General features: G+C 34.0%; 1 protein-coding gene and 1 long non-coding RNA gene across 2 annotated transcripts; both read right to left on the bottom strand.

Moving 5' to 3' along the window:
- On the bottom strand, positions 4,128-5,645 carry LOC108661720. Its single transcript, XR_001927493.1, has 3 exons — positions 5,607-5,645; positions 4,873-4,946; positions 4,128-4,486 (listed from the first exon to the last, which is right to left on the bottom strand). It is a non-coding gene; the product is annotated as an uncharacterized LOC108661720 (long non-coding RNA).
- On the bottom strand, positions 25,742-26,479 carry LOC108661574. Its single transcript, XM_018119007.1, has one exon. The coding sequence runs from the start codon at positions 26,477-26,479 to the stop codon at positions 25,742-25,744; it is 738 nt and encodes a 245-aa protein (XP_017974496.1).

Raw genomic sequence — 27,369 nt, 5'->3', positions numbered from 1 at the left:
GTTTTTGAATTGATATTGGTTCATATCACTTTAAAAAATGATTTTAGTAACTAATACTCAAAAGGGAAGCGAGAAAACTGATGTTAAGCCTTGTGAGGTTTCGATTGGCATTTCGGGTAATGAATGTCTATCGGGACATCGTGGCGGTTGTCATGGGCTCGATGAGAGTTCCAAGTCGTGACACAAGCCTTTTGTAATGTCCTTCTCCTCGTCTTAATTTTTTCATAGTCTTTTCCAATGGTTTTAGTCATTTCTTCATTTTCTTTAGGCATCCCTCCTTTTAACATTTGATTTTTTTTATCATGTTGAGATTGCTTTCTCTCTTCACTGCATCATTAAGTTTTTTATTGAACAATAGATGTAGTTCTTTGCTTAATTAGTTCATTTCTTTACTAGTCATCATTTATTTTGCATGACAATCATTATGTTAAATAAAAGGTAAAAAGCAAGACTTGGAATACAAAAAAAATGAGAATTTCATATTAAAAAATGTAAAAAAGCAAGAATTGGAATATAGAGCAATCGTTAGATCTTCCAAACAATGAACACTTGGACCCTTTAGAGTAATCAATCTATTCTTTTGACTTAGAAAATTATCCTTGATTTATGCCTTGAGCAAATTCGAAGGTTATGGATTTCATGACTTCTCTTTATTTTGTGAAATTGACGAACTCCATTTTCATTGCATTTCCTTCCCATACTCCATTTTAACTAGCTTTTTCAAACTTTCATCTTAAATTTCTCCTTTTGGCCTTAAGCCTCCCTTTTTGAGTTTTCAACACAAATCCTTTCCTTATTCGAGTTGCCCTTTTCGAGTCTCCTCCACCCATGTCAGCTAAACTTAAAGCTCCTCTTGAAAAAGCCTTCTTTACCACATATGGACCTTCCCAGTTTGGCATCCATTTTCGACAAAAGTCATTTTGGTTAGAAAGTATCCTTTTGAATACTGATTCCTCTTCTCAAAAGTGTTTGGGATGAACTTTTTTCTCATATGCTTGCGTCATTCCTCGCTGGTACATTTGACCATGGCAAAGTGCCACTACTCTTTTTTCTTCAATCAAATTCAGTTGTTCATGACAGGAGGGAATCAACTTAGCTTCTTCTAATTCTGTCTCCATTAACACCCTCAATGATGGGATTTTCACTTCAATGGATATTACTACTTCCATTTCATATACTAGTGAGTATAGGGATGCCCCCATGGAGGTTCGCACTAGAGTTCGATATGCATGCAAAGCATAAGAAAGTTTTTCATGCCAGTCTTTATAAACTTCAATCATCTTTTCAATAATCCTTTTGATATTCTTATTGGCTACCACTACCACTCCGTTCATTTTTGGACTATAAGTAGTTGAGTTATGATGCTTAATCTTGAATTTAGCATAAACGTTTTTTACCATTGTACCATTTAGATTGCTTGCATTGTCAATAATAATTCTTTTCGAAAGTCCATATTGACATATTATCTCTTTCTTGATTAACTTGCATACCATTTTTTGCATTACATTGGTATAAGAAGCTGCTTCTACCCATTTTGTGAAGTAATCAATGGCCACCATTATAAACTGATATCCATTAGAAGCCTTTGGAGTAATGAGCCTAATCACATCCATTCCCCACATCGAAAAAGGCCAAGGTGTCATGAAAACATGTAATGGAGTTGGTGGAGCATGGATTTTATCTACATAAATTTGATACTTGTGGCATTTTCGAGCAAAGTTTATGCAATCTTCTTCCAGTATCAACCAATAATACCTAAATCTCATAATTTGTCTATCCAACATATATCTATTGGCATGAGCTCCACAGGTTCCCTCGTGGACTTATTCCATTATTTTGTTGGCTTCAGCAACATCCACACATCTAAAGAGCACTTAGTCTTGACTTTTTTTGTAAAGTATCTCTATACTAAGAAAAAAACCCATTGCTAATTTTTTGAGAACTCGTTTGTCACTTTCTGTGGCATTCTCGAGATGATGTATTGCACAATATCTTAATACCATGGTTTCCCATCAACTTCCTCTTCAACATTCAGGCAATGTGTAAAGACTTCTTAAATTCCCAAATTGAAAGGATGCACGTCGACCCCTTTAATTATTTTGAACATTACTACAAGGGTGGCTAAAGCATTAGCAATTTGGTTTTCTTCTAGAGGCAAATGATTAAAGCTAATTTTCTTGAACTATTTGCTTAACTCTGTAACCAACTTCTGATATGGAATCAGTTTAGAGTCTTTTGTTTCCCATTCCTCTCACATTGGACATATCACCAAAGTAAAATCTCCATAGACTTCTACTATGTCAACTTTCATGTCAATTGCTGCTTGTAATCCCATTACACATGCCTCGCATTTTACCATGTTATTGGTACAATTGAAATTCAATCTTGTAGTGGTTGGATAAAAATTCCCATATAAGGAGAACAAGGCTACCCTAATTCCAGGCCTCAAAGTATTTGATGCCCTATCAAAATAAATTTTTCAAGGGCTAGGTTCACTAAACTCTTCGTCCATATCAAAGATGGACATCAGCTTCATTTGGAAAATAGAAATTTATAGGCTTATAATCCTTAATGGCTCAATCAGTGAGGAAATCGGCAATAGTGCTCCCTTTAATCGATTTTTGGGACACATATACAATATTACACGTAAATAGTAGAACTTGCCATCATGCTATTCTCTTGAACAAAAATGGCTTTTCAAAAATGTATTTGATAGGATCCAATTTTGCCACCAACCATGTTGTATGATACAACATATATTGCTAGAGCCTATGAGTAATCCATGTTAGTGCCTAACTCATCTTTTCAAGCACGAAGTATTTGGACTCATACTTAGTGAATTTCTTGCTTAAGTAGTATATGGCATGTTCTTTCTTGCATGTTTTATCATGTTGACCCAGTACACATCCCATGGAGTTCTTATTCACTTTCAAATGCAAAATGAAAGGTTTTCCAATGGTGCTACTAACACTAGAGGATTTTCAAGATATTCTTTGATTTTATCGAAGGCTTCTTGACACTCTTTATTCCACTCTCCTATATCATGCTTGCAAAAGAGTTTGAAAATCAGATCACATTTGGAAGTGAGTTGTGATATAAATTGAGCAATGTAATTCAACCTTCCCAAGAATCCTCTTGCTTCTTTTTGCGTTCAAGAGGTGGTAACTCTTGAATAGCTTGTATTTTGTCTAAATCCACTTCAATCTCTTTTCTGCTTACTATGAGTCCCAACAATTTCCTAAAAGTGGAGCTGAAGGTGTATTTCGTAGGGTTTAATTTGAGTTGGAACTTCCATAATCTCTCGAATAATTTCTTGACATTAACAATATGATCTTCTTCCTTACAAGATTTTACAATCATGTCATCCACATATACCTCTATTTCTTTATGCATCATATCATGGAACAAAGTCACCATGGCTCTTTGGTTAGTGGCACCTGCATTTTTTAATCCAAATGGCATGACTTTGTAACAGAACGTTCCTCACATGGTTATGAACGTCGTCTTTTCCACATCTTCAGGATCCATTTTTGTCACGACTCGGAACTCCCATCGGGCCCCTAACAACCGTCGCGATGTCCCGATAGGCACTCATTCCCTGAAATACCGATCGAAACCCCGCAAGGCTTAACATCAACTCTCGCATCTCCCCGGTGAGCGACAGTTATTAAATCTCGCATTTCAAGAAATCATAAGTCGTTTTCAAATCAAAACAATATAATATTATTTTTTGGCTCATAGAGGCATTTTTATCATTTTTCTTCTAAAATACTGAAACCCACCAAAAACATGGTGTGTGGGTGAAAAACACATGTTTATAGAGAAATCCGTACTTAATTTCTATAGTGTAAAAGCTAAATATATTCATACGTACTTTAAAGCAGATAACTGAAATATAAAATTTCTTTTACAATAACACGTGGGCCCCCAACTAAACCAATAAGGTGCAAGTCTGTGAACCCACAATTTTGTCGATGCAAGGCTAACTGAAGTCCTTGATGCAATCGGCTATCTACCGGCTATCCCGAGCCTAAAATGTGGGGAATTGAGGGTGGTGAGGTTATAAAATCCCAATGAGTAAGCAGATACCATCTAAACCATCTAAAGTCGAGTAAATGGAGACAAGTAAGATATTCCATTCTAGTATGTTTTTCATAACATCAATAATCAATTTACTCAAATAATCAATTGGCTTATGTATTTCACAAAACTTGGCTCTTGCCAACATCATTCCCAAGGATGCCTTGGCCTAGGCATCTGATCAAGTCTGCTAAGGCTGTTCAGTGTAGTACACACATGAACATATTTTTACATTTGAAAATCCAGCCATGCCTTGGCGTTGGCTGAGTCTCACTCTCACACGGTGGTCCACGTGAAGTTCACTTAAATCTTTACCTCCAGAGACACCTTCCACACGGCTCTTCGATCGAGGTAAGGTATATCTAATTCTGTGCCCTCTCTCTTAGGCTGGTCCACAGAACCCCCACTGCAGGAATTATGGATTATTTTATCTACCACTTGATTTATAAAATCTTTATTTGCATGACATGGAAATTTCTCGCAACCTAGCCTCTCAAGGCTGAATATACAGTACAAATAATTCTAACACCAAAAATCAGTTTGGCCATTCATGCTCATATATTGTCATAAGTCATTCAATTTAAAACCATAAATTTACAACACATCAAGTGGTCTCCAATTACTTTATTTTCAAAACCATAATTCAATTTCAAGACAATTTATAAAATGATTTTATTTAAACACATTTTACTTATAAGACATAAGGATTTACCATTTAACTCATTTTCCATAAAATCACAAAATCGGATAAAAACCACTCTAGATAATTAAGATGATAGTAAGGTTACTCACAGTATTAAGAGTAGAAATATTCCTAGTCCCGGTCTTTGGTGTAATCTCTTTATCCTTATCAAATAGCTCACCACCTATACATCACACAGACACAAAATTCAATAATTTGTGTCAATTTGTCATAAACTATTTCAGGCTCTCTAAATCTAAATGAATGCATGCGATGGGATGCAAAATGTCCGATTAATCGCTTAAATGTGATATTCAACCTAAGGCACACTATACTCGATCTAATCGGCTAAAATCTCCAATTTAACTCCAAATCAATTCTTCTCACTTTCTACACTCCAATTATACCTAAATTACCTCAGAGACTGTGAATAAGATTCAATTTATCAGTCCCGAGTCAATAATCACACATGTCTATACGTTGAGCAAAAATTCAAATTTTCACACCAAAATTTCCCATTTAATTTCTAGCCTCACCAAACATCAAATATCACCAAAATATCATGAAATATCATCAATTTCAGCCACAATATCCTCCCTAGAAAATTCGGCCAATGAAGAACACATAAGGAATGGGTGATTTTCAAGCTTGATTCTTACACTAAACACCATAAATCATTGAAAACATCCATATAACTTAAAATCCAACCAAACCATCACCAAACTCTCTCTCTCTAGAATTCGGCCTTCATGGGTTTCATCATGCCAACTCAATTTTCAGCCATGGAAATAAGAAAATAAAGCATAGGTATGCTAGATCTCAAGCAAAAATTGAAAAATCATACCTTATCTTGCTTGATTCCTTGAAATTTTCACAATTTTTCTTGAAATTCTCTTATCTAGGGTTTGTTCTAGTTTTTCCTTTCTTTCCTTTGTCTTGACCGAATATGGAGAAGAAGAATGGGATAAATATGGGCTGATTTTTATAGCAAATAATAAAATATCCTTGCTTGACACGTGTCACATGCTTATTAGTCCATATTTCTTTTTATACTTTAATAATTATGCTTCCATTCTCCACCACATGTTTAGTCAAAGGTCAAAATAAGAATAAGGGAAGACCATGTGCTAGACAAGTGTCTTGGTGGTGGAAAATTACTATTTTGCCCTTGGGGTGGCAAAATTACCATTTTGCCCCTATGCTCCAAAAATACCGAAATTATAACTTTTTCACTTATCAATCAAATTATACTCCAATGAGTCAAATGTGATCAATTTGGATTAAAAACTTCTTCCAATATTTCAATTTTATCCTCAAGTGGCAAAATTACCATTTTACCCTTGGATAGTGAAATTTTCGATTAGACTCCAACTTAATCCTTGAACTCTGAATCACCAATTTAAGTCATTCCTTGACTGTAAAATTTTGAATTTCACCTTAAAATCCCTATTTGACCTAGTTTGAAGCTTAGATCAACTTTATTGTGCCTCTAGGTACAGACCGACTTTTGTCGATTTTTCGGGGCTCTCCTAGTATGTAAACATGCTATCCATCACATGTATGTCATGACAAGTATTTTTTAAGGTCGGGCTTTACAATCTTAATCTAATTGTATCCAAAGAAACCATCCATGAATGAAAATAAAGAGTGTCTTGCTGTGTTATCCATAAAAGTGTCAATATGTGGTAAAAGGATGCTATCTTTCGGACTTGCTCTATTCAAATCCCTATAATCTACACACATTCAAACCTTTACATCTTCTTTTGGAATTGCGATTATGTTAGCCACCCACTCAGGATACTTGGCCACCTCTAGTAATCTAACATCAAATTGTTTCTTTACCTCCTCTTTAATTTTTAGCAACATGTCTAGCTTCATCTGTCTCAACTTTTGCTTAACTGGTTTGTACTTTTATTTTTGTATCTCAGTTTGTAAAATTCTTTCCTTATCTTACTCCCTTTGAATATAACTCGAGGTTTCTACATTCAAATGTAATTAGAATTAGGATAGATTAGGAATTGAATTTTGGAAAAATTGACGATGGAGATCCAAGGCTCTACAGAGTACAAAGAGATTACAAGATTTTAAAGATTCTTCTATGTAATCCCCTAGGTTTGACCAAGCTAGGTTCCTTTGATGGCTCAAGGAAATTAGTATAGTTAAAATCCATAATCATCCAAACTAGTTTGCATGTGATAGATTTATTTTATGTAATTTAATAAATGCTATGCAATGCAAAGTAGTATCCATGAAATAGATTTATTTTATGCGATTTAATAAATGCTATGCATGCAAAGATAAGACCTTAATAAAATTGAAAATAAAATCCCTCATTGTATTTTGAGTCACATGCCATGCATGGTCAAGTTACCGTCCACCATATAGCAAGATAACATGACAGTTCTTTTAATTGGAGACTTGTTGAGTACACTCAAGGTCACACTTTTACTCGAGTATGTTTGAGCTATTAGTCGGTCTTACTTAACTAGTTTCATAAAATTTGGATGCTTGGAAACTTGATTATTATGAAAACTAGAGGCAAAGGCTAGGTGAAACATATATGATATGTTTAGGCAATGTGTTGTCACCTAGCTGATCTAAAAGTTGTATAGAGATATAATTCCTAAGTTCAGTTACCCGCCTAATCCACCTATCATGGTTTGTTGAGCACACTCAAGGCCATGACTAGATGGATGGGATCCTACCCTACTAAGAGAATCCCAGTAGAGATCTCTAGAGATGATATAAAGGGTTATCATCTTGTAAAAAATAATGAGAGAACTATTTAAAATTTTAAAACCTTGTTTTCAATAGTTTATGCATGTTATTTATCAATTCCTTTACCTATTCAAACATGTTTATATACATTACAAATGGCTAAAAATCTGTCACTATGGTGCATCTTGGATGCAAATCAAACTTACTAGACCAAACCCTTTTGAAAGGTACCAAGACTTGAGAAATGTTCACAAGCAAAAGGTTGTCTAACCATAGGAAGCTTTGCCATAAGCCCATGTTGAGGCAAGTGGTGATAAAGCATGGGAACTCATTAGACTCATTAAGCCACATATGCAATCAAAAGAATTGTTTTATAATCAAAGTCATACATAAAGGTATAAGATAACATAAAAGTTGTTTCTATGTAAAAAGATAGAAGATAGTTGTATTAGATGAAAGATTTAAGGTTGCTAGACTTTATGGTAAAGCTAAAGCAATGTGTGTATCATGAACTCAGTATCGATTTCATTCCGTAATCTCTATGAACTACAATTCATAATGAGAAAATTGTAAGAAATAACCCTACTCATAAGCCTATTTCAGAAATAGATTTCAATATAAAGTTAACTTTTTTACACAATTTTAGCCATGAGATGACAAAAATACCCTTAAAACCATTTCAAACAAATTAAATGCTCTCAAATTTTCTCTCCTACTATTTGTTTACTTTGCTCCCTACTCTGCTGTACTTTTCATTTTTCTCTTTTGTCATCTAACTTTCTCTAATTTTACCACCACTATCTCTGTCTATCTCTCATCATCTCATCATACGATCGAAAAGCATGACATGGAAGGTAATAACATATTCTTGTGTTTGTTGGTTTACATTCATTAAACCCTCTCTATCTATCTCTCATCGTTGATCTACAGACCTAAAAGCATGGCATGGTGAGTAACAATGGGTTGTTGGGTTGATGGGTGTTAAGTTTTTTCAATGATTCAAGTCTAGTAAAACATGCCTTAACATGTAACAAAGTGATTCATCCTTTGGCATGTAACATCAGTAGGAAAAGGAAGCTTTGGCATGTAACATCTAGTGATGAAGCTTTGACCTTGGCATGTAACATCTGGTGCTGAAGCTTTGACCTTGACATGTAACATCTCTGGTGCTGAAGCTTTGACCTTGACATGTAACATCTCGGTGCTGAAGCTTTGAACTTGGCATGCAACATCTAGTGTTGAAGTTTTGACCTTGGCATATAAAATCTGCTATTAAAGCTTTAGCCTTTGCATGTAACATTTGATGCTGAAGTTTTGTTGTTGCTTAATTTTTTTGAACACGACGTGTAACAATAACAATTTTTAAACATGTAACCTCTTTGTATTTCACTACAACATAAACTCTTGGAGTTAAACACCTACACAATAGAGATAAAATTTAAAATCAAAAAAGAATTTGACATGGAAAAGAAGATGTATTGAAAAATTATTCAATGTAACCATTACTGCTGAGGTGAAATGGCTGGGATGAAATGGATTTAGACAAAAAGATACTATTTAAAATCCTCAAATTTGGATAATTAGCTTTTAGGGTATTTTATTTGTTACATTTCCTATAATCATAAAAAAGATTCAGCACTAGATCTTACATGCCAAAGTCCAAGCTTCAGCACCATATCTTACACGCCAAAGCATCCTTTTTCCTGTTGATGTTACATGCCAAGGCATGAATCACTTCGTTACATGCTAAGGCATGCTTTGTTAGACTTGAATCAGTAAAAAAACTTAACAACCATAAACCCAAGAACTCATTGTTACCCATAAACTTAACGCTATAGCACTTGGTTTTGTGCTAGTGGGAGATATTGGGATAAACCCTCAACCAATTATGATTGGTTGAATGATTAGAGGTTTTCCTTCATCAATAAGACATTAATTATAATGGGTTATAAGTCTAATTAGATGAAGTCCATGAGATTAATATGTCTTGCAAGGGAACTATAATGGGTTGCAGTTATGAGATCCTTGTGCATCAAAGCATAATCTCTAAATGTTCCTAGTCGATGTATAATAGAGACTGGACATCAATGATGCCTAGAGACTAGTACATTCTATGTTTCTTACATGGGAAATAAGCAACCGATCTCATAGGTTGAAGCATAAAGATACTTGAAACTAGAATGTAGGTGCTTGCCTAAAAGAACAAGTTCACTAAACATGACCCACCATGAGAAGTGCATTCGGTATTTCACTTAAGGGTCTATGCAACACTTCTCATGTGTCAGTTGTGTAAATATTTCCTAGACTTGAGACATTAGGTTGTCTTATGTGTAAAATGCACTATAATTTGACTTCATCCTTACGGGTGCCTAACCAAGGATGTCAAGCTCGACCTTATAAAATATTAGCCATGTCATTCATGTGATTGACAGAATGCTTGCATACTTGGAAAGACCCCGAAAAATCATCAAAAGTCGGTAGTGTACTTAGTGGTGCAACCAAGTTGAATTAAGCCTCAAACTAATCCAAATAGAGATTTTAAGATGAAATAGAGAATTTTAAAACTCCAGAATGACTTAAAATGGTGATTCTGAGTTCGAGGACCGATTTTGAGTCAAATTGAAATTTTCATTACCCAAAGGTAAAATGGTCATTTTGCTACCCGAGGTTAATATTTGAGTGTTGGATGAAATTTTTGACTAAGATTGATCATTTGGAGTATAATTTGAGTTTGAGAATTGAAAAATTTTAATTCCAACATTTTTTCGAGCATAGGGGTAAAATAGTCATTTTGCCACCCTAGGGGCAAAACTGTAATTTTGCACCACCCAACACTTGTCCAGCACATGGATTTTACCCAATATTATCATGGATAATTGAGGAAATTTAAGTGGTGGAGAGAGATTGCTTAATAGGTAAGTATGACACATGGACCAATGAAATGGTGACATGTGTCAAATTTTCATCCATTAAATATTTGGCTTAAAAATCAGCCCATTTCTCTTCATATGGCCGGCCAAAGCAAGAACAAAGGAAGAAAAGAAAGAACCAAACCCTAGGTGGAAAAATTCAAGGGAAAAGTGTGAAAATTCAAAGAATCAAGTGACAAAAGGTAAGATTTTTCAATTCTACCTTGTGATCTACCTTTCCTATGCATTCTTTTTCATTTTCCGTGGATGAGAATCAAGTTTGCATGAGGGTACCCTTGCTGGCCGGACATGGGGGGAGGAGTTTTGATGCTTCATTTGGATAGATTTTAAAATATTTTAGTGTTTTTAGTTAGTTAGTGATGTGTAGCATGAAAATCAAGCAAGAAAAATTCATGTTCTTCCATCACCCATCATTGGCCGAATTCTCCATGTAGAAGATTGATGATGATTTTGATTTTTATTTCAAGTGATTTGGTTAGGAAATGATGAATTACGGTGAGAAAATCAAGTAGGAAAAATCATAGTGTTGATGCACCCACCATGGCCGAAATTCCCAAGAGAAAATGTGAAGATGATTTTGCTAAATTTTATGCTATTTGACTTGTGTTTGATGGTTTGGAGAATTGGAAGAAAAATGGAGTTAATTAGAGTTGAATTGGACATATTGGCCAATTAATCGGGTGGTAGATTGAATTAGGCCAATACCGTTTTATTTAGGTACACAATTGAATTTGTGTAAAACACCGTGTTTAGACGATAATCCGATCAATTTGCATTCCATTTCATGCATCCATATAGTTTTATAACGGTTTAGCACCAACGTGGTAAATTGCTTGATTGTGCATTATGTCTAGGTGGTGAATCCTCTAATAAGGGTAAAGAAATTGTACCCGAGGATCGATAGTCGGAGTACTCTAAAAATTTGACTCTCGAAATAGTGAGTAACCTTATCATCATTTTAATTATCTAAAGTGATCTTTTTATTCGATTTTGTGAATGTTATGGAAAATGAGTTTAAATGGGTAATTTTTAGGTTTTATAAACAAAATTTATTTAAATGAAATGATTTTATAAATTGTCTTCAAATTGAATGATGGCTTGAAAATAGAGTAATTGAAGACCATTTGATGTATTGTGAATTTATGGTTCTAATTGATTAGCTTATGGCAATATTGGCATGAATGGTTGAATTGGTATTTGTGTTGAAAATGTATAAATTGCAGTTTGCCTTGATAGGCTGGATAATGATAAAATTGCCATGTCATGCTGTTGAATTTTTTTTGTATGGTGGGTTTAGCTTGCTGCAATGGGTGGGTTCTGTGGACCAACCTATTAAAGGGGCACGAAATCTGGTTATATACATACCTCGGTTTGAGAGGCGCGTAGGGTATCTCTTGAGGTATGATTAGAGTTCACGTCACGCCGAACAACCTCGTGATGATGAACTCCGCTAACGTCAAAGAACGGTTGTGTTTTTTTAAAATAAAAATATGATTTATGCATACATGACTTTTTAACAGCCTTGGCGGACTCGGTTAAATACCTCGGCCAAGGTATTCTCGAGAATGATTTTGGCAGGAGCCAAGCTTTTAAGATACTCATAAGCCATATTGATTATTTAAATGAAATGAATATTTATGTTATGAAATACATATTGAGATGGAATATTTTAATCGTCTCCATTTACTCAACTTTAGATATTTTGGATGGTGTTTGTTTACTCACTGGGATTATATAATCTCACCACCCTCCTTTCTACCCATTTCAGGCTCACATTAGGCTATAGATAGCTGATTTTCATCGAGGGCTACCATTAGATTTGCATCCTCCAAACTGTAGGTTCACAGTCCTCCTTACTTTTGGTTATTTGGGGGCCCACTTGTTATTTTAAATTAAATTAAATACTCTGGCTTATTGTATTACAGTATGTATGAATTTATTTTGCTTTTACGCTATAAAAATTATTTACGTATAATTCTAAAAATATTGTTTTATAAGAAAATGAAATATTTTATTGAATATTTTTATTTTTTATTATTATATCCAAATAATCATAATTTCATTTTAAATGAAAGTTTTAGACGTTTAAACTTATTTTTGATTATGAACTATGTGTTTTGTGCTCGCATACTACATTTTTACCTAGTTTCAAAATTTTTAGGGAAAAATGACCAAAATGCCCCTATGAGACAGAAATAATTTTTTTATTGTTTTAAGTTGGAAATAGCTTAAAATCCTTTAGAACATGATATTTGGCAACAGTTACTCACATGGGAAATGAAAAAAATGATATTAAAGCCTTACGGGGTTCCAGTTGGCATTCCGGGTAATGAGTGTCTATTGGGACACCGCGACGGTTGTCACAGACTCGAGGGGAGTACCGGGTCGTGACAAAGGATGCCAAAATAGGATGCTTTTGGGTGTAGCATGAAGCATGTCAAAGAAAATGAGTGGTCAAGAAAGGAATCATCACCCTAAGTGATTTAGGGGACAATTATTGGTTGATATTAGCTTGTTGAAGTCCTTTGCGAAGGCCACCTGGAGGTTATGAAAAAGAGTTTCATAAGTCTATATAAAAATAATGATCTAACTTTAAGAACGAATGTGGAGATCAATAAGAGTGGACACTGCACCATGCTCTTATCATTTATGGGATATATGATAAGGGAATGAATTATACTAATAAATTGTACATTAAAAGGTTGTCAAAGAACCCTTTGAATCTTAATAATTGGGTGGCCATGATGCATTGCTAGATGCCAATCTTGGTCCATGGAATTGAATTAATTAATTTAAAAAAAATTATAATTCAATTCCATTGCCAGCATATTAAGAACATAATAGGTCACACACAATAAGTTGCATTATGAATTAAATTGGGAGTGTGATGATTTAAGTTGGACTTAAATCATACACTAGGTTATTAACTTCTAAAGACTTAATTAAAATAGCTTAAGTAAGTATAAGGCCAAAATTATAATTAGTTATAATATTAAAGCTTAATTGCAAACAAATAAAGTAAATTTAAATTAATTTTAATTTATAATGACTTAATTAAAAAGGTTATATTAAGTGTTGGGCAAATATTACAAGGGGTCATAATATTGAGGCCTTATTTGCAATTTAAGAAGTTAATTAACCTAGATATAAATATCACTTTTTAGTTATTCCTCATAATATAAGTGAAACACACAAGTTAGGTTTTTGAGTCGTCTGAAAACTAACAAGAAAGCTCAGCCGTCCATTTTCTTGAGTGCCTTGAAAAATAGTTTTCAAACTTTGTGATTCGGCTAGGATGAGTGTGATTATGTGGAGAGAACATGTTGTTGTCCACCTTACTAGCACAAAGGCATAGTTGAGAAAGCTCCCTCCTTGTAAAGGTTCAACTGTAACTGTGTGTGCAAGCGTGTGTGCAACCGTTGGAGGCCAAGCATTTGAATGGCTCAGGTTCTTTGCTCCCTTTGTGGTATTCACGTGTTAGACAAGGAAGAGGTACCATTGTGATAGCCACATCACTTGGTAAAGGTGATGTTATTTTTCTGATTACTTTTCTTCTCATTTTGTTTGAATGAAAACCACTAAGGTGATCCATGGGTGACGACATAGCATTGTACATTTAAATGTTTATTTTTTGTTGCGTATGATAATTGTTATCTCTGAGTTTCATACCATTCCAACACTGATTACCCCCAATGGCCCCATTAATGGCACCCATGGTTCATCTCCACACTAGCACATAACTCAGCAACAAGGCATCCATGGAGCCCTCCACATTACCTCTACACTGATGAGTTTTCTGAGCCTTGATACCCATTGTTCTTTAGTCTTACTTTTCGACCATTCACTCTCACAAAAATCTCTTATAGAAACATTTCTAGGTGAAATGGTTTTCTAAATCATTTGACTTTGCATTCAAAGTGGCTGGTTATCCAAATAGACAAAAGTTGTGTGCATCCCACAAATCTTCTTTCCTCTTTTCAATTACAATAATTCAGTGAGATGAGGGTTTCTACTAGGATTGATGGTCAAGGATTGGCCTTGTTGATTATTTGCTCGAAAAAATCTATGATTGACTCTCCATATGCCCCAAAACTTTTAGAAAAATGACTAGCCCAAATATTGCTAATGCCATTCCAAGCCGACCTTGTTCAATGTCATGATATTTCATGATGTAATTTCGTAGAAAGCTTCATGCGATGCATTCATTGTTTCTTTTTTTCCTTATGTCTTGGCCAACTTCCTCAATGGTTATGCTAATCATTCTAGCTAGCTTCCATCGATGACCGGTCTTTTGTCTTCTCCAATATACCATGTTTGAGTTGTCAAGAACTATCTAAAGTAAGACTAAATATTCTTTAATCTTTGGCACCATGTCCACTTCATTAAATACAAAGCACCTATATAATTGATCCCAAAACTACACGATGGCTTTCAACAATTGATCATCTACTTGTACTTTAAAGAGCTGCACTATGTGACCATATTTACCATCGAAATTTCCTCAAGTTGTAGCCCCCCACCTTTCCTATATGCTGAGAAAATCAATGAAATCATTTTATTTAAGGTCAAGGTGAACCCTTTTAAGTAGTGATTAGATGTAACCTCCTCTTAGGCAATTTCCCTCATTTTGTTGAGCATTAGCCATGTATTGTGTTACTTCATGTATCCTATCATAGCCTAAAGAAGCCCATGATGACTCCATGAATGTAGTTGGATTCTTCCTCGTCAATGGTTGTCAAGCAACTCATACCTTTTCCTATATGCAAAATTATGATACTAATAACAATGACAATGAAAATAAATTCAAGTCAGTATGGTAAATGAAACCAAAGAAAATTAAAATAACTTGCATTTTAAAAAATAATAGTGATGGCTATTTATCACGTTGTTGGACGTTATCTACTCCATAATCCTTATTATTATTATTATTATTGTTATTGTTATTATTATTATTATTTTGCTAGAAATTTAAAGTAGAGGGTGTAAGGGAGGTCTGTTCATGTCTGCCTAATCAACTGGTATATGCACAGGTGAAGTTCTACCTAGGGGAAAGCTACTCATGGCATTCTATATGCTGAGTCTAGATTTGAACTAAGTTAAAGTTTCCCAAATTATTCCTCAGTACCTCCATTCGAACTAGTAAGGCACCTTTGTCTTCACCATCATAGGCTTCAAATGGACTAGGTTTAATTTGAATGGGAGTGTTCACTAGCCTATGCGGAGGTAACAACAACTTGGTCTATAATTTTTTTAGAATTAGGTTTAGGAGTATGGTTATGCAAAGGGAAGGATTAGCACCCTCATGACGCCCGTTGTCACGACCCAAATTTCCAGCCATGACCGAGCATGGGCCCAATGGATGTAATCCAGTAAGCCCAAGCAAGCCTATTAATCTAACGTACTCATCATTCCATCATAACTACTAAGTCCTATTTCATAACTTAGAATCATAATAAATTTAAACATTCGCCAACTCATACTGGCATATCAATTAAATGTACATTGCCTACAACATGTATCTTAATAATTTACATCAAGTTTGTCTATACATCTAAAAAAAAAGAAGACTTGACTTCCAGCGGAGGGACTCGGATGAATGTACAGCTATTGAATGCCGAGACACCTACCAAAATATGGATATAAGTCTACAAGGACACCTCGTCCTAGTTACCTGCTGCCTCGTGATCTGAAAACATGAAGTTAAAAACGGTGAGTATAAACCCAGTAAGTGAACAAGAAAGGGAACAAGCATACCATAAGGAATCTTTAATGAAATCATGATGCATTCTGTTTCAAAACAATACAATTTGTTTCTATTCTTATTAAAAGCCCCTCATCAAGCCCTTAAATGATTAATCCTTTGAAAATCATGAACCCATACATAACGAACCATTTGAAGAATGAAAGCTTCAATATTACACAAGCAAGTCAAATACGACAACGAATCTTCACTGTAGCGGAAAGGCATTCTCGCTGCAGCGAATGAATTTTCGTTGCAGCGATGTTGGGATTTAGTTATTAGCCGAACGAGGGTTTCTCAACTAGCTGAGGGTTTCTCACTAAACCTCCCCATTTTAAACTTAACTCATCTAATCCTTAATGTTGGAAGTCCATGCTCCGATATGGTAGCAAAGTAGTGAAAGATAGGGCAGCAATTGGACAAGATAGGAGACCAAAACTGAAGGTTTCTCGCTGCAGTGAAATTCAACTGATGAAACAGAGAGTTTTTCGCTGCAGTGAGATTCCTTTTCACTACAGAGAGAAGCTACAGTGACTATCTCGCTGCATCGAGAACCAATTCTAGTGAAGGTTCTCAAACCCGAGAGTTTCTCGCTGCAGCAAAATACAGGGCACTAAACAAAAATTTCCCTTTCTCCCAAAGAAAACCACCCTGCTTGAAATGTTCAAAACCAATAAGAAATACATAACAACTTCCCAAAGTTTAACATACCGAATTTCCCATACATTACATCCATATACATAACTCATAAATGTATTATAACACATATGTTTACGTATGTATACATATACATATACCCATCACCATCATGCACACCATCCCATCATCATTATCACCAGCTCATGCGCACTCCCTACTCGCACATGGCTGGGTCATCACCGGGTTATGCACACTCCCTACTCGTACATAACCGGGTCATCCTCAGCTTATGTGCACTCCCTACTCACACATAGTCGAGTCAATATAATTACACAATATTATATTCAAGCATATATGTATATCAACATAATGTAGCCACATAGAAATCCATAATAACCACATATCATAACATAAACCATTTCACAAGAGCTTGTTCCCAAGGCATTCATTTTTGAGAAAAGTTGTATAAAATCATTCAAACACTTTGTTCAAAACAGTCATATTCCTAAAACAATTTTGATAGGTAGTCCACTTACCAATTGATTGTAGAGCCTTTAGATAACTCCAATTCCTCTAATTGTCCAAATGAGATGATAGGGCTTCCTCAAAACCTAGGATCACATTAGCATAAGCAATAGGTCAATTTTACACACTATGAACCCTAAAAGCTATCTCTTAGCTAGTTTTCAATTATCACATTAAATGGCCATCTATGTTCACTATCTTAATCACTAAAAGTAATGAACATACTCAACAATAAACAGCTCATAAATCCTAATTACTAACCATTTTTTGCAGCTAAAAATCAAGCTTAATTCATCACTTACCCTAGGGCTCCTTTGTAGTCAAATTCTCTCCCAATAGCTTCCAAATAAATGGTGTAATTCTCTCTTTCTCTCTCTAAAATGTCCAGCTAGTGAGAGGAAGTATGAAAACCAGATTTTTTAAGGGTTTTAAAGTGAGAGGATGAAAGAGCATAAGGGTTTATGGAAGAGTACACCAAAAGCATGAAAATTGAAGCTAGAGAGAGAAAGTTATGGAAGCTTGAAGAAAACTCCCATGGAGAAATTGAAGAAACATGAGAGAGGAGAAGGGAAGAAGAAGACCAGCTGCTGGAAATTCAAGAAGGTGCTGGAAATTTCAAGATATTTATAACCAATCTTATCCTTTCCCTTAAAATTATGAAAATGCCCCTCCACCAATTTGCTTATTCTCCTCCAATCTTTTATGCAATCTTTTTGCTCTTTTAACACTGGGACAAGGTCCATAATGGTCTAGACATGTTCGGGTTCATAAAAACTTAAAATTTTAACCCGAGGTGAAAATTGACCATTTTGCCCCTGTTATGAAAATTATTAAAACTTCTAGTTTTTTTCGTGTTTTCACCAGCACACATCATTTATGCAGTCTTATACCCATTTTGACCTTAAAATATCATAAAACTTTCTTCTAGAAGCTTATTAGAGAAAATGACAAAATTACCCCTGGCTCGTATTATTACATTTATGCTTAGTTACAAGCCTATAGAGGTTGGGGTCTCACACCCATTCCATGAACGATACCGTTTAATCATATGTTATACTATTTTAACCTTAACTTTTAATTTTATTCTTATTTTTCGTTAATCATTATTCATCATTCTATGCTTGATTTTACATGTCTTGTTTCTTTTTTTTAATCTTTCTTTCTAATTTATTATTGTTATTTTATTTATTTGTTTTTTGAAATCAAAGTTTGATTATTTGGCTTTATGGATGTACATGATGCAATTATGAAATGATTTCATGATTAACCAATTTTAAATAATGGGAAACAAAAACCATATATAAAAAAAAACATTCGTAGACCATCCCAACGCTTAGGTGAAGTCTATAAGTTTTCTTCTCCTAGGGATATCATTAAAAGAACTCAACTCTACAAGTCTTTTAAGAAAATCCCATCATCGAGGTTTTTGACCCATTAGCAAAATAAACATGTCGTATGCCATGTCAAGATAAAATCATCAATGGTGCCAAATGAATGCATTTAAAATAATTTCTTTGATTCTAATTTTTATACTAATATATTTAATATTTTAATATAATTAAATACTTCGTTTATTCTTACTATATATTTAAAAAAACTTTTTATTTAAATTGATGACTTTTTTTGGATTATTATTATTTTTTTAACTACTTTTATTGAATAAACAACTTTGTTCCACTAACTTTTAGTTGTAATAATTGTTTAAGTTAAATAATAATCATATTAATTTTAATTTTAAATAAAATATTCTATGACCTTATTCCTTTAAATATTTAAGATGACTAATTGAATTAACAAGATATTGGAATATAAGATTAAGGTTTATCTCGACGCTTCGGTTCAAACCCTAATCGAATTCCACACCTAAGAAAGTCATCTTGGAAATAGCAACTCTTTGCCTTTTCGGGTAAAATTCCATTAACGGAGATTAATTCAAATAATACTTTTCCTATGTTACTTTTTTTTAAAAGGATAACTGTTCTATTTTTCTTAGCATGAATATTCTAATTTCTTCTCTTAGTTAGTGTCAACATTATACATAATTGCATCAACTAATTCTAAGTATTTTTTATCAACTTGGAGTTGTTTGGAGTAATATGGAGCTTCGTAAATGCTTCTAAAGGTAAGAGAAAGCATTATTGCCAATTGATTTCCAATTTAAACAGTTGATGACTTAGATTCAAATTGATGCAACCTTGGTGGAAAATTGCTCTCTTAAATTGACTGGATATTTGGGGTAAACAATAGCACAATCCAAGTTCTAAGGTATGGATTAGCCCATTTTTGAAGGATTTGAGTTTATTTATTAATATGCTAAAGATTTAGCTATTTTTAGAAAAGTTATAAATAATTTGAAAGCCAGGATTTGACTGTTAAATGAAAAGTTATGGCATAAATAATAATGCTCATGTATTGCTGATGCTAGATGATTATGAGAATGAGAATGATGCTCAAGTACCAAGTTGCATGAATTGATGCTAAGGCATAAGTGAGTTTCATGTACCAATGTTGACAAAAACCCTTGAATTGTCAAGGTGAGTGGGAAACTTTTATGCATATGAGCATAATGACTAAAGGGCATATATGCTTCAATAATGATAATGCATAATGTATGCTATGCTTGAGCTATAACTATGTCTAAAGGTAGAATTCCTAGACTAGAAAATGTTAGAGTATAATGTGATATGCCTAGAAGGATTATGTTTAGGCTAATGATATTATGCTATTATGAGCTAATGTTATGGAAATTATGATGCTATGATGAACATATACATGATAAATATGTCTAGAAATGTTATGTCTAGACTAGTGGATGCCATTAAAGTTATGTGAATTGCCTAGAAGGATTACCCTAGGCTAAGTGATTGATATGCTCATGAGTATGTTATAAATATGAGAATCAAGGCATGATGACTAATGATTGAATATGTATGATGACAAGCAATATGAATAATGAGTTATGTTGAGTAATATGTTCAATCCATCGATGATTCCGAGTGATGATATGATGTGAGATATGTATGTTCCGTCCGTGGAAGATTTCTAGACGATCGATATTATGAGGTTGAGTGTGTCCATATCCTCGTGACTGTGTATGTTACCGATAGGGTGTGAAACTCCACCCTAATGTGGGATTTGCTAAGTTAAAATTCCTTAAATGAGCAAGTTAAATTATGTTTCGAAAACTTGAAATTTTTTTTTTGGTGAATGGAAAATTTCATGGTGTAAAGTTTTGAGATGATTTTTTTTTTTTGTTATTGGTTTGTTAAAAGGTAAGTTTGGATGCTACAAAAATTCATGTTTTGATGGATTAAGAATATTTGCAAAGTTTAGTGTTAAAAAGAGTTCAATTGGATATGTTTCTAAGGTTTATTATTGTTTTCTAGACTCAATCTATCGATAGATGTTCTTTATCTATCGATTGATACAACTCAGAAAGAGTTTATCAGAGTTGTACTGAAGAACATCTGTGGACAGATAAGCAGATCTATCCATAGATGGCTAAATCTATCGATAGATGAAGCTTTCATAAAAGGTTTGAAAGCTCATCTATCGATAGATGAAGCTTTCATAAAAGGTTTGAAAGCTCATCTATCGATAGATGAAGCTTTCATAAAAGGTTTCAAAGCTCATCTCTCGATAGATAGTCCCGATCTATTGATAGATGATACCGTATTCATAAAAATAAAAGGGTAAAAATGTATTTTCACTTCCTAAACTATAAATATGATCCAAAACTGGAGGGTTTCTCAAGCCTCAACCATTTTTTGAAAGGTAAAACCTCTCTAAAACCCTTTCAACCCATTTTTAATGAAAAATCATTGCTTTTAATGATTTTGATCTTAGTTTTGAAGTTTAAAGCTAAAAATGACATTGTTAAGTTATAAAACCTTTAAAGCTCACATTTTAATGCTGGAAATTTATTTTCTTCCCTAAAATTTCTATTAAGGATTAAAGCTAAGGTTTTTGTGATTTCCTCCAACATATAAGCTCATATAAGGTAAGTTTAAAAGATTTTTGCATTTCTAGTTTAGTCTAGAGAGAGAAAGTAGTTATAGTCAAAACCGAATAGATTTTGAAAGTTACTAGATTAATTATTTCAAATTTATTAGTTTAGAAATTGATTGTTATGAATATTGTGTGGTAGGAACGCTTGAAAACACCCCGGATTACACGAGATTAGAGTTGTAATCGAGCTTCCTATAAGGTGAATGGATACACCACTTTCAAAACTATGTTGATATGTAAAGTTGAAGCATGATTTGAGGATTATTGGTGAATATGATTTTCTATAAATATTTATGAACTAAAAATTTATTTGTGAATGAGGAAAATATTTTAAAAATCCGTTTTCAACCTACTATGTATGTAAATATGATATTATGTATTAGTTTTCAACAAGGGAGACAAGCACCTTATGTTTGAGTCCACTTGATTACTTCAGTCTTTGGACTAATGTGGGTACGAGATATGATTTATGATTAATGCATGAATGTATGAGGTGTACGCTAGATATGTTGAGGCATGAAATGTGTGATGGCATGTATGATGATTTTCATCTAAGGTATTATGGTTATGTATATGATTTGTTATCCATAAACTATAAGAAATGTTTATGGAAGCATGATAAATGTTATAAGATTTTGTATGTAATGCATGTTATACATATGGTATGATGAAAGAGTAGGCATGACGAAATTCCATGAGATGTGTATATGATGTGAAATTCCATATACCTTATGATATGAGTAAGTATGTATGTGATGGACATTCCACATACTAAATGCTATGAGCATAAGAGTTTAACAAGTGCGATTGATTCCACTCACACGGGGTGTAGTGATGACTTCACTCCTATGATGCATCATAAATGCCTAACGTGCAATGGGGTTGTACATTGCTGGCCCAAGGTTGATGGGGGTTGTACCAACACAATGTGTGAGTTTAATGTTAATGAAATGATTATGATTGGTATCTTTATGATATGTTGCATGTTAAGTTCGTTTTGATAATGTCTATGATCTATACTCTACGTTGGCATGAATATGTGATTAGAGGAATGAAATGAGCCATAAAGATTGTCCCAAGATGTAAAGGGACTTAAGGAATCGCAAAAGTACACAATTTTGTCAAGATAATAGAGGTTCAAAAGCTATCCATCAATACATGTAGAACACTATCGACATATAGCATACAAAATGAAACAGGAAAATTCTGCTTCAAATCTATTGATATATGTTTGTCATCTATCAATAGATGAGTTTCAGAACTGTATGTATTGGATTGTTTGAAAACTTTTCAAAGGTAAAAATGTTTTCCAGCGATTATTCACACTTGTTTACATCATATATGTATTTAAATGTGTTTAAATGCCATGTTTCATGAAATTAAAGTTTAAATTGATTATAAATGGCATGAGGTTAAAAATGCATGTTTATGAAATACTTTTATCCCCTAGCTTGTCCACTTCCCATAACCACTCACGAAGTCTTTGTGACTCACATGTTATTTTCCCCAATTATTTTGTTACAGATTAATGATAGCATTCTGATAGCAGCAAGTGTTACGGATAACAGTGTTCGGTCTTCACTCCTTGGTAGGTATCACTTTCGCTAACAAGTCGGTCTTTACTTTATGTTTATATGTTTACAAACTATAAATATGTTTATGTTGATATTTCCAATGTTGGGCATCTTACATTGATAAATGTATGTATGAGATTATAACGGTGGCTTTAAAGACTTTATAGACACCTAAGGGTGCTGATGATGTTTAATGTTTATGTTATCGTGCACTATGACAATGGCACTTGTTGTTTTATATATATATATATATATCAAATGCTTAAGATTACACAACTAAGTCGAGAAATTCCTTAATTGTATAATGAGTATTATGAATGCATGCATGATGATTTTGTATGTACATGGATGTTATAAAACGCTTTCACATAAAATGATGAATGTTTAATGATGTTATGGTAAGAGGGTTGCTTGGGCCTAATGGGTTATGCTCTTCTGGGTCCATGCACTGGTCACAATCCCTCCAAGAAATAGGATGTGACATAAGGATGGTTGTTTCATCCAGTTTGTGATCCCCGCTTGTTGTGCAACGATGATTTATAATGCTAGTAGGGATGGTGACAAATAAGGATGGTGGTTTCGTCCCACTTATGATTCCCATCTGCTGTGGAATGACGATTTATGATGCCTATAAGGATGGTGGTTAGTAGGGATGGTGGTTTTGTCCCATTTGTGATTCCCGCCTGTAGCATTATAATGCCATCCGTTGAGGTTATTCTGGATGATGATTATAAACTCCATCATTTGTTGCCGCAATGGGATGCGACAAGATTCCATCGTTTGCTCAGCAATAGGGCGTGACTAGACTCCATCATTTGTCATGGCAATGGGGTGTGACATGACTCCATCATTTGCTGCAGCAATGGGGCGTGACATGATATTGTATGTTGTCCATCGGTTGGCCACTGCACATGACTATGCTATGTCAAGGGAAAACCACTTTATAATATGATGTTATGACCATGTAGTGGCATGCCTTAGGACTTGAAATGTGAATTATGTTATATGATGTTATGAAATGATGATTAATACAAAGGCTTGAGGTAAGAGCCATATGTAATTGATATATGATTATGATGTGCTGCATGCTCAAGGAGCTTATGATTTAGCGTTGAGGTGAGTTTTTTAAGGTATGTGTACTAAACCACATATGTAGACGACCATATGGTAGGCAAATTCATACAATTGCTAGTCCTCAAGCAAAAGAAAATAAAGAAAAGAAAATTGAACATAAAAATACTCGAACTAGAGATAGAATTAACAAATCATGATTTCCCAATTTTTCCTTCAGAAATTATCCCAATTCCAACTTAAGGTAAAATACAGCTAATCATTAAAGTCATGCATCAATTCAAGTGAAAACTTATTTTTCGAATGGACTTCTTGTGTGTGTGTATAATCTTTTACAAAGAATATCATGCAATTTAGAATAGTTTATGCCAAATCTAAACATAGATTAGTACTAGAATCCCATAAGTTTGTTTTTCACCTCTCTATCCACTAACGTAGAATAACACTTATTCAAGGATCAATAGGTCTTTATTAAGCTTATAATGTAAGGCTAGGGTCAAGGTATGATAGAGGATATAATTAGGCTCAAATTCACCCGAAGCACTTAATCAATTTAGGACATATAAAGAGCTCAATTTTTTTTTATATCACCCCCAAACTTGAAGTAAACTTTCCTTTGTACAACTCACTTTATTTCTTTTCTTTTTTTTTTTTACAACCTCAAACTTATTTTTGACAATTATAAACTAGGTGTAATTTTTCTAACAACCATCGCCTTGTTTTTTTTTACCTTTCTTCCTCAATTTATCTTTAAGATTAAACCATTCCCTAGAAAGATTAAAATACTTAAAGGGTGAAAGGTTCAAATTGTTGGATTTAAATAGACAGGTTAAGGCTAACAAAATTCTGTATTTACAAAGAAAAGGTAAATTAGGCTAAAAAAGGATGACTAAGGATAAATATAACAAGGTAAGCTCAAAAAGGCTCAAACGATCCAAAGATAGCATAAATCACTTCTTATCCTAAGTGTTATCTAAGATTTGGCCTCAAGAGAGAATCAAACAAATTCTAGAATTCGTGACTTCACTATACTTTTTCATCAACATAAACTCTCTCTAAATCACATAAAAATTCTAAGTAAAGGAATATAGTGCTCAAATTATTGGAAGTCACATTCTAAAATAAAACTAACACAAGAATATCACATAAAATTAAGTCATAACCATATGTTTCCCAAAAGCTAAGAATCATAAGATAATCAAAATATCATCTTAGGATAGGGAAAAATCACAAACAAGGTAAATGATAACTAATCCTAAGCGCATACTAACAATCAAAATTAAATCTAAAACTTCCACATAATATTCACAATCAGAAAAAAAAATTCACCCCCCCAAACTTAAACTAAACATTGTCCTCAATGTTAGAAAAAAATAAAAGAAAGGTAAAGAATACCCTTTTAGTGTTTGGATGAATCTAAAGACGCTCAAATCTTCCTCCTCATCTTCATTGTCATCAATACTTGTGGGAGGTACATTTTTTTTACTGTAAAAAAATTAATGTAGAAATTTAAATGAATAAAATAAAATAAAAGAGTTGCGAAAGCTTGGGTTGCCTCCCAAGAAGTGCTTGTTTATAGTCACTAGCTTGACTGTAGCACCCTTTTTTGTAGTTCTTCATCCTCGAAATATGGCCTAAGGCTCAACCCATTAACCATGAATGTGCCCGTATCCTCACTATCAATCTCAATTATTCCACAAGGATAAGCCTTTACTACTTTCAAAGGACCCCACCATCTTTCTTTGCGTTTCCATGGAAAAAGCTTGAAGTATGATCAAGAAAGCATTATTACTTGTTGTCCAATCTCGAAAGGACAATTAGATGGTGGTGGAGGATGCTCCTTTGGTGACTGCTTGGCTTTCACGGGCAGATGTGGTGGCTTAAACTCAAAGATTGGTGCTTGCTCACTTCTAAGTGGAGAAATAGGTTCACCTTTGCCTTCATCAATTAACTCTACTCTATAGCAACAATTTGTAGAGCTAGGATGTTTATTTACATTGAAAATATTAAACTCAACTACCTCTTCTCCAACTTTAAAAGTTATCTTGCCTTCCCTCACATCAATGATTGCGCCTACTTTAGCTAAGAATGGTCGTCCCAATATTAAAGGAATTTCCAAATCCTCTTCCATCTCAAGCACAATGAAGTCCACTGGACTGTAAAGATGCCCAACTTTAACCAATACATCCTCAATAGTCCTAACAAAGTACCTGATTGTTCTATTTGCTAATTGCAAAGACACTATGGTAGGTTGTATCTCGTTCAGTCTAAGTTTCTCGGCAATTGACAAAGGCATGATTGAAACACCTGCACCCAAATCACACAAAGCTTTAGTAAATTTAAATCTACCAATAGTACAAGGGATAGAAAAACTCCCTAGATCTCTAAGTTTTGGTGGAAGCTTGTTTGGAATTATTGCACTACATTCCTTAGTAAGTGCTACTGTTTCAAAATCTTTCAATTTCCTCTTCTTAGTTAAGATGTCTTTCAAGGATTTAACATAACTTGGCATGTTTTCCAAAGCTTCAGCAAAAGGGATATTTATGTGTAGCTTTTTGAAGACATTGAGAAATTTCTCAAACTATTTTTCAAGCTTTTGCTTTGTTAACCTTTGTGGGAATGGTGGCGGAAGATAATTTGCTTGAGAATTCACTTCATTTTTAGCTTGCCCATTATCTATCTTTTCAACTTCAACTTTTTTCTCAACAATTACCTTGTCATCATCTACATGCTCCTTTGAAGATTCAATTGATTTTCCACTCACCACTTCAACTTCTTTACCACTCCTAAGGGTAATTGCATTTCAATGTTCCTTACCTTTGGGATTGACTTGTGTATCACTTAGTAAGGCACCTTAGTGTCCACTGTTGATGGAATTTGAAAGCTGTCCCACTTAGTTCTCAAGATTTCTCAAAGATGCTCCATAACTCTGAATTATAACATCATTCTTTGATATATATTGCACAAGAAGTTCTTCCACTTAGGACTTCTTTTCAAGAATTAGTGGTCTAGCTTGTTGTTGAAAACCAGGAGGCATGTTGGGTTTTGGATTTGAAGGCCCTACATTGTTGTTCCATGAAAAGTTGGGGTGGTTTCTCCAACCAGGATTGTATGTATTGAAAAAATGGGTTATTCTGCTACTTGTTAAAGTTCCTCACAAATTGGACTAATGTAGAATTGTATGGACATTGATCATTTGAATGGCTATCGCCACACATTTCACAAACTACAATTTAATTAAATTAATCATTGCTTTTAATTGCTTGATCACTAATTAAATTGTTGTTGTTATCCTTAGCCATTGTCTGATTTAAAGTTACAACTTGGAAATTCTCCCTTTGATGTCTTATGAAAGTTTTTTCTATCTCAAGATCAAAAGGAACAAGATTGAAGTTGTTTATT

Source organism: Theobroma cacao, chromosome 4, assembly GCF_000208745.1.
Source record: "Theobroma cacao cultivar B97-61/B2 chromosome 4, Criollo_cocoa_genome_V2, whole genome shotgun sequence".
Taxonomy (NCBI): domain Eukaryota; kingdom Viridiplantae; phylum Streptophyta; class Magnoliopsida; order Malvales; family Malvaceae; genus Theobroma; species Theobroma cacao.
Note: the sequence above shows the minus strand (reverse complement) of the source record. Positions and strands in the feature narration are given on the sequence as shown.